Source organism: Cotesia glomerata, linkage group LG1 (genome assembly GCF_020080835.1).
Source record: "Cotesia glomerata isolate CgM1 linkage group LG1, MPM_Cglom_v2.3, whole genome shotgun sequence".
In the NCBI taxonomy this organism is placed as follows: Eukaryota; Metazoa; Arthropoda; class Insecta; order Hymenoptera; family Braconidae; genus Cotesia; species Cotesia glomerata.
The window spans coordinates 5,682,171-5,699,175 of NC_058158.1; the positions used below are offsets into that span (position 1 = coordinate 5,682,171).

General features: G+C 29.6%; 1 protein-coding gene and 1 long non-coding RNA gene across 3 annotated transcripts in view; one reads left to right on the forward strand and one right to left on the reverse strand.

The window, feature by feature from the left end:
- Window positions 1–17,005, forward strand: part of LOC123275344 — a 32,959-nt gene that overhangs the window by 609 nt on the left and 15,345 nt on the right. The gene's annotated exons all lie outside the window — the stretch shown is intronic.
- Window positions 1,510–16,289, reverse strand: LOC123275340. Of its 2 annotated transcripts, none has more exons than XM_044743424.1 (4): window positions 16,032–16,289; window positions 3,494–3,753; window positions 2,986–3,105; window positions 1,510–2,897 (listed from the first exon to the last, which is right to left on the reverse strand). In XM_044743424.1, exons 1-4 carry the CDS (start codon window positions 16,050–16,052, stop codon window positions 2,063–2,065), a joined length of 1,236 nt encoding a protein of 411 aa, XP_044599359.1. In that variant the 5' UTR covers window positions 16,053–16,289; the 3' UTR covers window positions 1,510–2,062. The 2 variants fall into 2 exon arrangements, with proteins under 2 accessions (XP_044599359.1, XP_044599358.1); XM_044743423.1 differs by lacking the exon at window positions 16,032–16,289 and adding an exon at window positions 12,091–12,482.

Sequence of the window (17,005 nt, forward strand, 5' to 3'; positions counted from 1 at the left end):
AATAATTGCTTATGCACCTATATACATTGTAATATCACTTTCATTTAATTGAAAGTAGAAATCAGTAAAAGTGATCACAATTCCTGAATATTTTATTATCTTAAACTAAGTAGTAGTCTGAGGTGTCGAGTTTACTAAAAAATAAAAACAAGTTTATTATTCTCTTCTTACGTGAATTGAAACTGAAAAAACTGAAAAAATAATAAATTATAACAATAAAATAAATAAAAAATCCATTATATTGTTTATAAAGCATTTTATTAATGAGATTTAATGTATATAAAATGAAAAAAAATCGAATTAATTTACCTCAACTAAACGAAAAAATTAGGCGCACGAGCGTAAAGAAATCTGAGTATTCGGATTTTATAATCTTGATAGTTATGGATAAAATGTTAGCGTGAGTATTCACTCAGTTGAATAAATCATAAATATATAGTAATAATAATTATTATTATTTTGCTATCGTCGTTATTATTATTATTATTATTATTATTCTTATTATTATTATTATTTATGCGAGATCTTGATTTGATTTCTTTACAAGAATCTGTTACATTTTTTTCTTACAACGAGATCAAGATCGTTTATAAAAAAATTAAGACCTATTTAAACACAATTTTGATTTCCCCAGCAAGTAAATTAGTATTAAGTACAGAGAAGAGGTAGTAAGTACATCTAAATGGAACAAAATTCGATAAAACAATAAAAAGAGCAAGAAAGCTGTCTGATTGCAAATGTATATCTTGTAATTCATTTACAAGCATACAATTTAATTAATGCCCTGCGAACAAAGTGCATTAAAATAATTAATTATTTATTATTTCTTATTATTATTATTATATTTTTATTATTACTCTTACGCTAAATAAAATGCACTGTGGTCGTCAGGGCAATGACAGCATTCAATTTTATGATCAATTAATTAATAATTAATTGATATTTTCTTTCATAATTTTATCTTAAAAATTTGCCTTCTTTTAAATACTTATTATTATAAATTATTGACACGCATAAATTATTCACACATTCAATCAATCGATGAAATTAATTATTAATCTATTTATTTTTTATCTACGTGGTACTTTAACTAATAGTATTTTTTAAATTTTATATACTGACATTTTTTTATAATGAAAATTAAATGGCGTCATTGTAAATCGATATAAATGATAAGCACGTGAGTGCAATTACAATGAGCAGTCCAGTTTGAAAGAAAGTTTTAGCGAGAAAAAATGTCAATTGTTCCGACATGTTCGGAATATATTTAAAAATAACTTTTCTCATTAGTAGGTCACGAATCCAAAACAATACGCATTACTTGTATAAATAAGTACGTATACTATTCTTCCTGTGTTTTTAAATACATAAGAGAAAATTACACGCAATAATTATTTCCGGATATTACGAGTTTCCATTCAAGACGAGACAATCCCTGTAAATTTTCTCAAATTAAATGCAAATTTTATTTTTTATCTTCAACTTCCCGCTTTTTTTCTTTCTTTTTCTTAATCATGCTCGCGTCAGATACTTGAGTTTAAAATATTGACAAGTACGAGTTCAATGTCCAGTTATATTAGTTGTTACGTGTCAAATGTTCCCACGTGATTCAAAAAAATAATAATTGATAATCCTGTTACGTTACTTCGCGCTCTGTACGCACACGTCAAACTTTTAGGTACGGCGTATTTTTTAAAATGAATATCTAAAGACTTGAAGCACCTTTTTTCGTAACTAATCTTTCACTATAACATGTAGACAAAAAAAGAATAATAATAATAATCTTTATGAAGCAGTATGATAATAATAAAGATAAATAAATGATTGTGTGAATTCGAAGCTTAAGGATTATTATTATTATCATCATTATTGTCAGTATTATTATTATTATTTTCTAAATCATAAATGAATCTCATTCACACATTTACGTACTCATACAACCATAAAACTATCGACTGGCACGTCGAGTTAATTTTCACAAGTAAGGCATCTAGAACGGAGGCTCTTGACTAAAATTCACAACTGAGCATAATAACACTTCAGTTATTTTATTATCTTCTTCTTATTTCGGTGGCACGGGATCGTATGGAGTAGCGTCGAACCCTACATACCGATTATTTTTCTTGTGAACAAACCCATTTTGTCCATCAGCTTTGTAGTAGACAACTCGTCTGATTCCAAAGGGATCCACGTAGCCGAATGATCCGACGCTTTTATCGGGCTGTTGTTCTTCTTCATGATAATGAGTTTTTAAGTAATACTGAAAACCATCAGCGGTCGTGTGAGTTCCATCGTACTGAGGAAATTCGTATTCTTCTGGTGTTGATGAAATCCCCTGAGAAAGTCGCGCCTGTCTGGTTCGTGGATTCGCTGGCGGTAGAGTGTAGTAAACGGGACTTGTTGTTTCTTTTGTCTGACTGTCGGAGTTTTCAGTTGTGAAATTGGGTCGACGGGTGCGTACTTGTCGAGATGTGCTGTTAAAACGTCCTGACGCTAGGGCGGCTCGGTATCGCCGATTGTCTGCCCGATAAAGTCCAAATGTTGATTCTGGAGTTCCTTTTATTGCTTCGTCATTATTACTACTATTAATAATATTATTATTGCTATTATTTTCTGGCGGTTCTATTTCAACAGTAGGTGATCCAACGTATGGATAAGATCTTCTGTAAGATCGATTGTAAACTCGGTACGGTCGAATGTATTTATTCGTTGTAGGCTTTGGTAATTCATTGGCTATTGCTATTGGTCTTATTGTTGTTGAGTAATAATTTGAATGCGGATACGACGGAGTTGAAGGTACAATGAATCTTCGTGAATCTGTTGGTGAATACGCTCGGTATGGTTTTATCGTGTTACTTTCGATGCTGTTGCTTGAAAAGTCTTGTAATACTGGTTGTCTGAAAAACAATTAGCATAATAATTCAGTTCCTTATAATATATTTATATACCTCGTTTCATTAATAATTAATTAACCAATATACAAACCTAAATGGATTAGGAGGTCGTCGTGGCTTAACCAAAACTCCACTTGTAGGCGGTACTCGTTTACTGGCGGTAACTGCTTCGTCAATCGCTCGATTGATTCCAACGTAAACCGTTTTAGATCTGATAAAAAATATGTGATGGTATTGTTAATTAAATTAATAATAATTGTTTTCGAACTAACGAGACTTGTTAATTGAGTAAACTAGGTACAGTAAATTTGTTCAAATCTTCACGGTCACGTACGTAATTTAATTGTTTAATGACGAGTAATAATAAATTACTACTAGAATAACAACGAGAATGTTTTTTGTCTTCCTACGGAAATAATTCAAGGTATTTCATAATAATTGTCTTATTATTATCGTGATTTTGTGGTTATTCGTGACCTTAATCACTGCTAAAATAATAGATACTTTATTATTAAATTTAATTTGAGATTTAAGATTTAGATTCAAAAAATAATTATTTAATTTACCAAGTAATTTTAAAAATAAACAAAAAAACTTACTTAAGTATTCTAAAGCCTTCGCGATCAGCGATATAATCTTTGATTCTTAAATAACCTAGAGGATCAAGCCATCCTTCAGTACCGACAACAGTACCGTCCTCGAGCCTCTTTTCTTTACGAAATTGTCCATTGAGTGTTTGAAATCGAAAGTATCTCTCTGGCCCCTCGTCAGTTTGTATGTGGTACTGGGTATTCGGATCGACATTCCAGCCACTTCTTTGAGCTTCGATTTCGTCTGGTGTCAGACAAAATACCGAAATCTTAAACAAAAAACAATACCAATTTAAGCATCCAGTTCCAGTGTCATAAAAGTCACATCAGATTAAAATTAAATGCTAATTAAGTTTTTTTTTTGCACGCTTTATTTAATTGGGCGTAGAGAAATTTTGAAATAATTTTTTTTATGCATGTAGCACATGGAAAAATTTAATAACTCGGCAATGATTTAATGTGACATAAGCATAACAATGTCGCTGGCCATTTAAGACTTTATCAATGTCAGTGTTGTAGTTTATTTATTGTTTATTATTTATTCTACATTTAAATATAATACAGATAAATAATTAATGATCCGATAATTCTATTGAATATACGAAAATTTTTATTTAAATTTATTTTATTGAACATTGTTTTATTAAATCAAGGAGAATCATCATTAAGAGGCGTCAACAAGATCGATCTTGATAAATATTGTATCGGGACCAAGTGCGTATTCTCATAATCAATTGAATTATTCAAAAGGTCTTGATAATCTGAAAAATACATGTATAAATAACGGATACTTTTCGTGGGTGTACCATAATTTAATGTTTGACCTGCGAAAACTAGTGGGCGTTGGGAAAACCTCGAAATTATAATAAATGTTATTTACCTTGATGTGATCTTGAAAAAATGTTACGTCCTTTACTTAATTCAAGGTTATACTTATTAGATAACGTACTTACATAAATTATTTTTTTTCAATCAATTCTTTTATTTTACAATTAAAATAATCTCACGTAAAACGAATTAGATTCCGAGAGAATTTAAATTGATGTCAAGAATGTTAAAATAAAACAATGTCAAGATGATTTCTCCTATTACTTTATTAAGTATTGCTCATTCATATATGACGAAAGATCGACTTAATTTGAGGGTAATAAATAAAAAAAAAAATTACGAGTACTGTGATTATTTTTCTTTACTCCATCTTAGGCTTTGAGTCACATCGCGGAGTTTTAATATCGCGTTTCGTTTGTACTTGAGTTGTATTGGTATGCTGTATTTATCTCTATGTATATTTATATAGTATTTTCATGGTATAGCGGCAAAGTTGAGTAAGCGAATACTAACTTACATGTCATGTTATATTATTGCTATACGTCTCTCCGGGTTCTTTACGAGAGGCGTGCGTGGGATTGGGAAAGTCTCCGGCCTACGGTCCATATTAAGAGATCCCATATCACCCGGCTTTCGATGCCAGGAGACATACATAATAAAATTCATATTAAATTATGTATTGCACTATTTATTTGCCGGTATCCTCGTTTTATTTATTGACTTTATACTTAGAGAACAATTTATTTATACTTAGAGAACACTTGATGCTTAATAAATGTTGGGGGTTAACATAATGACGGAGGAAAATATTTTTTTTTTTTTTCATTATTTTCAACTTATGTAATATTAAATATTATGCACAATTTAGTAATTTAAAAAAAAATTTTTTTTCTTGTCTTATCGATGGTCTAATTAGCAATTTGTCTAACTCCTTATTTTTTAGAGGGTGATTTTTTTAACATTTTGATGTAGCAATAATCCAATTATAAATTATTTGATTGATTCAAACCTAAATATTGAATCTATATTAGATATTAATGATATTAAATGATTTTTTAAGGTGATAATAAATTTTGAACTAATTGTTTTTTTCGTACAAATAGAAGATTCTCTAAAATGGAGTTAGACAATTTGCTAATTAGAACGTCGTTATGCTGTATCTTTTAAATAATTTTTAACTCATGAGCAAAAAAATAAATTTTTTGAAGAAAAATATAAACATGTAATCAGAAAAAAAATTTTTTTTCCAAATATTTTTTGACAATTTGGAAAAAGTTTGTTTCGTATATTCTACACTATTTCAATAAATAAATTTAATTCATACTTCGTTTTTAGATAGTGTTTTGGAAGAACAGGGTAGTATTTTATCACATCATCGCAGTCACGATTATAACTGTATAATAGATATGAATGTTACGATACTTATCAGTCAGATACAGACATATTATTAAATACATGAGAAATAGTGAGCTAAATATAACATCTACTATCTGGCTACTGAGTGAACTATTTAGATATCTGTCATCTGTAGGCGGCGTTACGATGATATTCATAAAGTTTCCCAGGAAACTTTATGCTCTAAATGTCCTATGAAGTTTATAATAATAATAATAATTATTATTATTATACAAAGTATGTAAATTTTTTGAATAGAACGAAATAGAAGTGCAAATAGCCAATTACGCGGTCGTTGGTCTTTGAAGAGTCTCATCATTGGACAATTACCTATTATACAGTTTGTCATTTGTCGCGAAGAGTTAAAAATTATTTTTTTCATTATCGAGTGGTTGACGCCAGCGTGGGTGGTTAAATATCCTGAACACTTCCCACGGCCATTCTCTAAAGGCTTGGAATAGTCTTTCGGCTTCAGGCTTTACTCTTTCAGTCTTCTCTTGTACTGAGAATTATTATGTATTATATCAAGAGAAAGGGTCGTACTTGCGGTTTAGGTGATAATGATTACATTACTTGCCATGATTTACTGCTGTTGTTTAGAAACGAATGAGTATCTTTTGTTATATCAATATTTTTTTTTTATTACACGTTAAAATTCGAAGTATACTTAGTATATATGTAATTTCTACATTAATTTTAATTAATAATTACGAAGATTCATTGTTTACATTATTCATTTTTTTACGAGATTTATTTTTGTCAACTGAAATTTTTCAGTGTCATGACATCTCAATAAAATGTTGATTAAATTTTTTTCAAATAACTCCATTTAAAAAATAAAAGTTCAAAAGTATTTATAAAATTTTTTTTAGTCTCTTTGTTTTATATTTTGACATCAATAAGTATCTCTGACAAGTTTAATAACTTTTTTACTTTCTAAAACGGAAGTAGACTATTGTCATCAGAAGTATACAACTCAACTACATAGTCAGCGAACGGAATTACTAAGTGAGTGTAACGAGCAACGGGATGTACCAACTCGCTCAGCGCAGTAAGAGAGTAGTAGAGACATCAGACATCAGACGAGATTGAGGAATGCTAACAATTGTGATTGTGATTATGTAGACACGCTTTCGTTGCACTTGATGAAAGATGATTCCAGTAGAAATGGATTTTCTGGCTTGTCATTCACCGCCTTTTTATTTTTATTCATTCATCATCGTTGTTTTATTTTATTTATAAAAAGCTAATTATTAACAATAGTTGATTTTATCCGGTAAAAATTTATCAAATTTAAACCGTTTGTCAGGAGAATTTATATTATTACTATTATTAAAATTCTATAAATTATCATGGTTTTAAATAAATAAAATATTTCCTTTTGACCTTTTCTTAATTTATTGTTACATAATTTTTGTTTTTTTAATTGATCGTCCAAACTTTCTTCTTTCTCAAAAAGTAGCTATAAATTAATTTTTAACAAACTTATTTCCGAATGAATCAATGAATGAAACTTCTGGTTATGTAAATAAGATACGTCTTTGGTCACAACATAATTATTTAAATTTCCGTATTAAATTATATATTTATTTTTATTAACAGCAGCTATCAGTCAAATAAATAAAAACATTAAGAAGAAAGTTGTTGCGTATTACTAATTATAATAATCAATAATGCGCTGCAATAATTTTTAAACTTGAATCAATTAGTTGTTGCAATCTATTACCGTCGTTCAGTATCGGATGATTAATACTAGTTACTTAGCACATTTCATTGTTAGTATTTGGCGTACCATGAGAAATATATAATATATAATAATAATAATGTGAGCAGCTAACATGAGTATGACGAAGTGCAATAGGGATTGGCTCAAGGCCATTAGGTTATTTCGTATTCAATAGAGTGCAAGAAGATCGATTGAACAATTAATTATTTTCCGGCAATCAATTCATTGTTCCGTTTGTTAGTTATCGGTTCGCATTCTTAAGTCCAACATAATACATTGAATAAATTAGTGGCATTTATTTTCATGGCCTTTGTTATTAGTATTATAAATATAAAGTCATGTCTTGAGTTATGTCAAATTTATGTACGTTAATTAACTGACTTACTAATTGTTAATTAATTAATTAGAAATTGTAATTACTTATTTAATGATTGCACACCTTTTGAGCAAAAATTCAATAAATAAAATTAAAGTAATTGTTTTTCTTTTTTACGGTTTATTGTGTGATTTAATTGCAAAATTATGTCATAATATTAAGCAATTAATTAATTTAATAATTAAATCTGTTAGTTTAGAAAATATATTCCAAACTTTATTATTAATTCAAATATTTAATAATTGTAATGGCAATATTTTTTTTGGTTTATTAAGTTATTTTGAAATTTAATTATTTAATAAAAGAAGTTATATATTTCTTTTATTGCCTCAATTAATTGTTAATTTTTAACCCCTTCTGAACTTTAAAGTAAGACTTTTTAATTTTTCAATTTTTTTCAATTAAATTTACCGGAAACATAAAATTATAAGTTTGTTCATGAAAAAGAAAAAAAAATAATTGTCACGACGGTAATTAAAAAATTTATTTGAAAGAGCTCAAGATGATAAGTTTGTTTAGTTGTTCAAGCGACGCTTTCCGCTAGTAAATCTCAAAGTTAAGTGAAGCAGTAAAATCAGTAAGCGAAAGAAGAATTGTATGATGAAAATGACAAAATAAAATAAGAGAAGTTGACAATAAGTCACAGAAGCGTAAGATTTTCTTTTTAGTCGAGTAGTCTATTATCCGACAAAACCACTGCTGAACGGCTCACTCTAATACTCTTTAGCGAAAAAAAGCTTAAACTGCTTATTACGTAGATGCTAGAGGTGAAGCGGCTTCCAGGTTAAGGTGAATGTCGAGGGAATACCAATTTTAAATCACGACAGTTCTTTATCCTTTCATGGGCAAATATTTATAAAGATATCAATATATAATTTGTTTCTCATCATTAAAAATTTGCTAATTTTTTATCCGCAAATTTCGTAAAATTCAATTTAACTAATCACATATTGCATCTTTTATCCTTATATTACAATTTATAATATACATTAAATAATAATATAATCACAATCACAATTACAAACATAAAACATAACGTATTCTAATGATGAAGACTTTAAATAGTTTTGTGTCTTATTTTCTTTCACACATTTACATACAACTAATCATACGATTGCGTAACCGGATAATTGACGATAACTATCCCTTTATACTTTATATACGCGAACAAAAAAAAATTCATCATGAGAAAATACATTTCTTATGTCTTAATCACAACAAACCGTACGTAAATAGATCTATATACAATTTATTCTTATCTTACTTCAACACCTCATTACTACGTGTCATATTATTTTCCTCATTTTACATACTATACAACTATAACTGCTACTATTAAAATTATTATTATTATCAATCTACATTTTATCAACCAACAGGTCTGATGTCTACAATTGTACCCATTGTCCATCGATAATTATAAATGATAGCTTTTTAGCAAAACCGAATCGTTTACTGTCACTTCAAAGATATTGTAAATTATAATCACCGTCTTCGGGTGCACTAAAAGCATTTTTTATCCGCGCAATCAACGAGATTCAACTCAGAAGCTCTTTTTTTACTCACGGACTAAATTTACATTATTAATTTTTTTCCACTTCACGTCACATCATGTCAGTTTATTTTATCGATTCTTTTTATTGCTCGTCAAATTTATCGACCTAATTTTCAATTTTGATTTTGGGATAGTAAAATCAATTAAAATTTATTTTAATCAATTTAATTATGTATGAAAAAAATTTTTTTTTTTTGGAAATAAGATTGAAGTAAAAAAGTAAATGTTCTTGATTGCTAATCGATCGAATCGATATGTCCTGACTCAGCATGCGCTAAAGGACTATTTATATTAATATATATATATATTACATACACATTGAAAGCCCACTCTCGATTGCAACGGCCTAACCGTAATTGGAAGTGAACGAATCGTTTTGCATATGTGTTAATGTGTATGTTTTATACAAAATTTCAATCTTTGTATTGTATCAAATATATCTACGTACATGTCTATATATATATATATATATATATATATATCGAAGTAAATTCTTGATTGGCCCTGATGATGCTCTGCGGTACTATTCGTAACACCGTCGACCTCTAAACATAAGTATGCACTCAACATTTTGCCCAGAGCATTCAGATTCACGAGCGTGATTTACGATCATGAATCGTCACGCTGTAGATCCACGGTATTATGTCTTAGCTATACATATGTATTTGCTGAGAAAGAGAGAGGGCTTCAAATATACTGCACAATAATAAGATGAGAGGATATAAACCCAGCACATATATAAATAAGTATATGCATGCTGTTGTTATTGTTGTTGTTAAGGAAATAAAGAGCCCTCAGCAACGAAGGCACGCGACGAGCGGATAAAATTCATTGTCGAGGTCAGTTACCGGTCAGCCGGCGCAATTGCCTGATATGTTTGCATTTAATTCACATTCTTGAATATAAAGGCTTTACTTTTAAAGACCTTGAGAAACTATCAAGATTCCGAGGAATATATTTTTTAAAGTTCAATGTTAAGGTCTTATTTATTTTGCCAATCATATCTTTTATAGTTGTAAATAAATTTATCTCGAGCAGTCTCATTGAGAGAAAAATTTCAAACTTATTTATTGCGGCAATTAAATTTGAAATTGATAAGATTTATCAAATGAAACTTGTCAGATTTTTTTTTTTCAATTGAATTCCCGGTTATTTTTTATTCATAAAAAACCACAAAAAATCCACAAAAAAATAAAAGACCGGTTCTATTTGCTAGAGACTGGAGATCGGTGGCAATTGTTGTGGTAAATAACTAAAAAATAATAACAACGGTATGCGCTGAAATCGTGCCGTAAAACGACAGTATAAAATGTTACTGCCGGTCATCGCATGGGGTTAAAGGTTATGGGAGGTAGAAGCGATACCGGAGTGGTTGAATCGGTTATTCTTACATTACTTCTCAACTAAAACATCAAACCTCACATACAGGTAATGCAATACACGAGTACGCTCCCAAGTATTTGTACTGAGTGTTCTTGTATTGGCTAGCGAGTAAACACAATCCCGCGTATAGTTATACTTATATTACGAGCACTACGTATTTCGCGGTAACGGGTTGGCAATGAATCTCACACAAATTCGTGATGCGATAGACTAGATTTAAGGCCCCATTAAATTGTGAATAAATCTGTCAGTTTTCAAAATTGAACGCCGGCAGACGAGCCATCACTTTAATTTTTACAGCAATAATAACAATAGATTTTTACGATTTCAATTTTTTTTCAACCCGAGTAGAGACATAAATAAATGTTTTATTTCATTTCATAATAATAGTAGTTGACTTTTTTTAGCAACTAATAGTCACGCTTTTTTATGTCATAATTAAAAGCAGCCAGATAAATTAATTTTTATTTGGTTCCATCTCATGTTATATAATTTTGTCTGTATTGTATTTTTTTAAAAATGACGATTAAATTTTTTTTTTTTTGAATAATCATAATTATTTACAATTTAACTTATCAAAGCTATAGTTGGTGATTTAAAATTTTTTCAATAAAAAAGAAAATAATTTGTAAATTATTGGTGTACTCAGTCATTAAACGTAAATTATTTTCTCATGCATTAGTCTGACAAATTATGCTAGTTAACGGTGGTGGTAGTTGTGCTATGTATAATGAAGTGAGATCAGTAAATCAGTGTGGCAATGGCATTTGATCCTTTCAATACTACGTGAACACGATCTCACGTGAATTTAAACTCAATAACGTTTTGTTTTCTTTTATGTCGTCTTTCATCGTCTAGTACCAGCCTCACTTTAGTAAGACGTATACAAGTCTATTAAATAAGACACGGCTCATTAATAATTACCTAATTACCAAGTCGAGTAATTGTACACACATATTATCATCTTTGTACTTTAACTTATTTATTTATTTGTTTGTTTACGAGGGAGTTAAAATTTAAATTATTTACAGCAATAATGCCCGTATTTAATTTTTTATGGACTCATAATCGACGTACCGTATGAGCAAACTCCGAATATGAGAGCAGAGTGCTAAGAGTAAGAGTAGGCTTTAATTCTGGCGTTACTAATTGTGAGAGATAATGTCTCGTTACTATAACTACGATCTTACTTTTTAATAACAAATTTTTTATTACAAAATTATTACTATTATATTTACCCACAAACTTGCTATTATATTAATAAAAAAAATTTTTTTTTATTTTCTCACAAACAGCTTAACCGCTAAATAGAAAATAATTATTAATTACAACAACAATCTCACCCTAGTTAAATAAATTGCCGCAATAATTATCCAGAGCTTCGACATTTCACTAATTTTTCTCACTGGTCTCTGAATAAATTTTTCATTAATACCTCAATAAAACACTCTCATGATTATCGTTGATTATTTTCTGCTATCAATACCGCGAACAAGTTCGCCGAGTCTCAATTCGATAAAATGTTAATGTTATTATTATTACTATTTATACAAATTTCTTTTTTGTCCGGCAATGAGGAAGTTATCGATTAAAAAAAAATTAATAGTTAATTATAAAAATAAATCGCCGAAATAATTCACAAAGTCAATAAGCACTATGCCGGTTAATAGAATCACAAGTTACGTCTAAGTAGCACGGAGAGGATGCGATACCGAGAGAGACTGAGGTACGACGACGTTTCCTCGCTATCACTTGGGCTGGCTGCACACTTAGCTTGCCTCCACCTTCGCTTCTTGGTCTCAAGCTTACACTCCTGTGGTATTAACTTTGTATAGACTTAACTCTGCTCTAAAGTATAAAGTAGTGTAACTAGATGGACATTTAATTTGGTCTCACATACCAGCAGAGTTGATTTGTTTTATTTTTTCTTCAGTTTTGAAAATAATGTTAATGTGTACTATACCAAATATGTAGATAGAGGGGCAAGTCAGTTTACTTATGCTCTGTATATAAATATGATTACATTACATTACATTAGGTGTCCTCTGATTACGACCCACGCTCACACTATATTACGTTCGATAGTACATTTATTTATACTCCACTCTGTCACTTAGCTTCACGAGTTATTTATTAAATTTAAATTAAAAAAAAAAAAAAAAAAAAAAAAAAAAGTGATTTACAGGATATTACAAAGGAGTTGAGAGTTGAAGTTTAAATAGTGAAGCTCGTCCTTGCTTATGAACCGTGTCGCTACCCATCAGAACATCGAGAGTTCAAGGCGACTATTCGTAACATTTTATTCATTACCGACTTATTCTTTATTTATTTTAACGACACACTTTAGTTCTTAACTATCATCTAATTATTTTTATAAAACGTCAACAAATATTTATTTAAAAAACGTGACATGTATCGTAATTTAGAAAAAATTAGACAGCTAATGAGTAAGCTACCGCGTTACCTTGTAGGTATTTCAAAGTGTCACATACGTTCATTATTTTTCAAGAACGCGGGACGTCTTAGACCTTAGATTAGATCATAGAGGTATTTTTTCAACGTCATCGCAATGAGTTTACGTTATTTGTGTAAGGAGTTATGAAGCTTTTAATTGCCTTTTAAATGTATCATCAAATTAATATAAAATATAAGGAAATAAATTAAGAGGTATTCAATGTAGGGAAGGCTAAATATTGAATTAATGGATTTAATTAAGTAGCTTTATAATTGAGCTATTAAATAAATTTATGCATGATTGTAAGAAAAAATTATACGTAATGTAATAGATAGAAATACACACCCTCTCGAATACAATGTATATTGAAGAGTATTGTATACTTATATTTAAATAAACTTTCGAGCTCATTATCCGGTACGTGGTCGCAGAAATTTGTATTGGATAGATTTTATACTGAAGTCGTCATAACCTTCTTACTCATACCTACTTACACACTAACGCATTACACTAAATGCGTGCAAATTACACTTGATATCACTGCGCGTACTAATTTTATATTCAAATTTACTTTTTTTTTTCTTTCGCTATTATTGTTATTATTATCAGCAGTAATAACAGGAGAAAAAAATAAATAAAATGAATTACGACGCGCCTTTTATTGTTCGTCGCAGTTGCATTTAGCAACAAAGTAACTATGCGTAATTAATAATGCAACGAAAAGCGGAAGTTTTGAGGAAACGTCGAAGATTATATAGGAAAGATGAGAGAGAAAAAGAGATGGATAATAAAATCTAAAATAAAATGAAATAAAAAGTAAAAGAACGGTTTAGTGATGTTATCCGGTAGATTCGCAAGACGCGTGGGAGTGTGCTCGATTCTTGTTGGATTTTATTTTTTGTTCTTCAAACAAAGACCTACACCAATGTACTCGAAGCTATACTATTATATACACCACTAGACTAAACTTCTATCTCGACTATGTACGCGGATGATTAAGCCGCGAGCAAAAACCCACGAGTTGTCTTTAGCTTGCAGGAAATTGTACACGCGTATGCCCGATCTACGGTCGTTAAATCCCTTAAAACTTGTTTCTTATTCGAGCTTTTTATTTTTTTATCAAACTTATTATTTTACCGGCAATAAAAATGATAAAGCATAAGATAGTGAGAAGGACATAAATTAACAACGAGTTAAATTAAACGGATAAATAATAAATTTTATTTTAAATTTAAGGGATCGGTAACGACTTTTTTTTATATACATATTCGTTATTTTTTGTTTTGTTTTTTTTTAAATACATTAAATGTAACGCATGTGCGTCGACTGTTTCTGCACACATATTTTCTCCTTCGTTTACTACAGCGTATATACGCTTACACCAAATTGCTTTCACTTTTACGAGCGGCGAAGTTAACTTAAGTTTGTATACTATACAGATGCTGGGAGCAATATAACGAGGCGCCGGATATACAAACTAAGGATACATGCTACACAGTGTCAGTAGTAGGGCCGTTGCTTTGGGACGCAACCAATGTAATGTAACATAATATGCGATGATTAATTATCTTTCTCCTGAATATTTAAATCCACTGATTACAATATTTTATTAAAACGCGACCGCGGTTTTTATCACGCGAAATTTGGCAGAAGAAAGGCTGCCGGTCACTAATTTTTATTAAACGGTGCTCGATCTAATGTTCCGACGATTTGTTATTATCGGAGATTGTTGTGCTCTTGATCTAGAGAAAGTTTTAGTTTTTAACCATTAGATTCATAGATATATATAAATATATGTTATTGGTGTAATTTTATTTTTATGAAATAACCATTTTTTGTCAGTTCTTTATGTATTATAGTAATTTATTTTTTTTATTGATTTATGAGTCTCACGGTCATAAATAATAAAATCAATTTTTACTTTTACGATAACGAAAGTATTTTCTTATGAAATTTAATCGTAAAAATTTTAATTGTTTTTTCATTTATGACAAAAACTCTAAAAATAAATTTGAAAGTATTTCGACAGCTGATTAAAATTCGATAGACGCAAGAGTCGCGCGTATTCCAGTGAACCTTTGACCGAATTTAAATGACGGTAAACAATGAACGACTCAATAATGCATGTGATGTTTTTTTTATTTATATGATACAACTTAACTCTGACATGATGTGAACAAGCACAGGTGCACTTCACAGTACAAAAACACAAATAAATAAATTCGAGCGGATAAATAATGGGTGTGTCTTAAAACCGTTCAGGCTTTGGGAGCATAGACCTAAATAAAAGTAGTTTTTGACTTGTAAGGTGATATAAATACCAAGAAGTCCATTCTATTAAATATATTTTTACCTTCTACGATCAAAAAAAATTTTCACACCCATTAACTATAACCTGTTGCCGTACTTATTTTTTTTAACCCGCGTTGAAAGATCGTTATTAATAAAATTATGTAATATCTGTATCGATTGTTTTCATAATAAAAAGGTAGTATTAAAATTATTTTATTTATTTTGCCTGTACCTTCGCGTGTTACGTGTTGTTATTGTTGCTATTAAATAAATTATTTATATACATTACTTTTATTGTCCCGTATGACCAGCAATAAAATTCTCAAGTTCATATATTTATATTGTACGTATGTTGCGAAAGGGTTAGCATTGATTACATCCGTCGATTAGAATTACAATCTCATAAAAAAGTTTAGAATTAAATTCTTCTCTAATGCAATAACGTGAGAATAAAAATTAACCCTGTTTGTTATTAAGGAAAGAATATTAATTGAATGAAAAAATAATGCTTATTAATAGAGTAAAGATTAAACTTACCAGAAGTAAATAAAAATTCATATTGAAACAGAATGAATCAATCTATCATCAAATAATAACAAAAAGGAAATTAATAACTTCTACAAACATTTGAGTAGATTAACAGGCTGTATTTTATTTCGAAATAAAAATTTAATATTTCGAGACTTTGTTTTTTAAACTGACACTTGAGAGGACTTTCGGTAAAATATGATTGGGGAATTATTCGAGAATGAGAAGCTGTCATATGGTGGATTAATCGTACTGAAGCACTGAACAGACTAGTCACATTAAAAGCCGGATTGCAGAACTGATTCTTTTACGGGGGCAGCGAGTGAGTAGTTGGCAGGAGGGCCGAACTGGCCTCACGCCTTCGCGATTCTCCTTTTTCAGTTTTTAGTTTAAATGAAAATAAATAATATAAAAATAAAAATACACTAATAATAAACCGTGTGATGTCTCTCTTTTGGCATTGTCCGCTTAGCTCGGCTGACATTGTGTGGACATCTCAATTTAAATCCCAAAAAAAAATTATAATTTTAACTTTTAATTTAAAACTTTGTTTTATTCATAATATTATAGGCGGAAGTCTTTTAGTCGGAAGTGTTTCGAAATTTTTTTTGATCGGGTTTCAATGATACTTGACATTTCGAAACATTTATTAATAATAATGTTTATTATTATTTTTATCATTATTGTCGCTGCTTGTTGTCTTATCAATCGACTGGTTTAGCAGGAAAATATCAAAGAAAAAAACCTAACCGGTCTAATGTACTTGAAATAAATATTTTCAATGCCTTCATGTGGCCAACAAAGGATGTGTCGAAAGTATTGCAAAACTTTTGCAATTCATCATCTCCATTGTATGTTTCTTAAATGCATAATATCTACAATCATAAATCGCGTAAAATATTGCACACTAAAAAAAAATTTATTTATTTACTTATTGCATACAAAAATTCTGTATGAGCAATTTTAGTTTTGTTTTGTCGAAA

What these genes read in the sequence shown, in the direction of transcription:
- LOC123275340 (XM_044743423.1), bottom strand. Translation starts at nt 12,135, where the DNA reads ATGTCGAAGCTCTGGATAATTATTGCGGCAATTTATTTAACTAGG. An exon ending in GAAGGCTTTAGAATACTTAA is followed by an intron (nt 3,106 to 3,493) that starts GTAAGTTTTTTT and finishes ATTTTTTATCAG; the next exon opens with ATCTAAAACGGTTTACGTTG. An exon ending in CGACCTCCTAATCCATTTAG is followed by an intron (nt 2,898 to 2,985) that starts GTTTGTATATTG and finishes ATTGTTTTTCAG; the next exon opens with ACAACCAGTATTACAAGACT.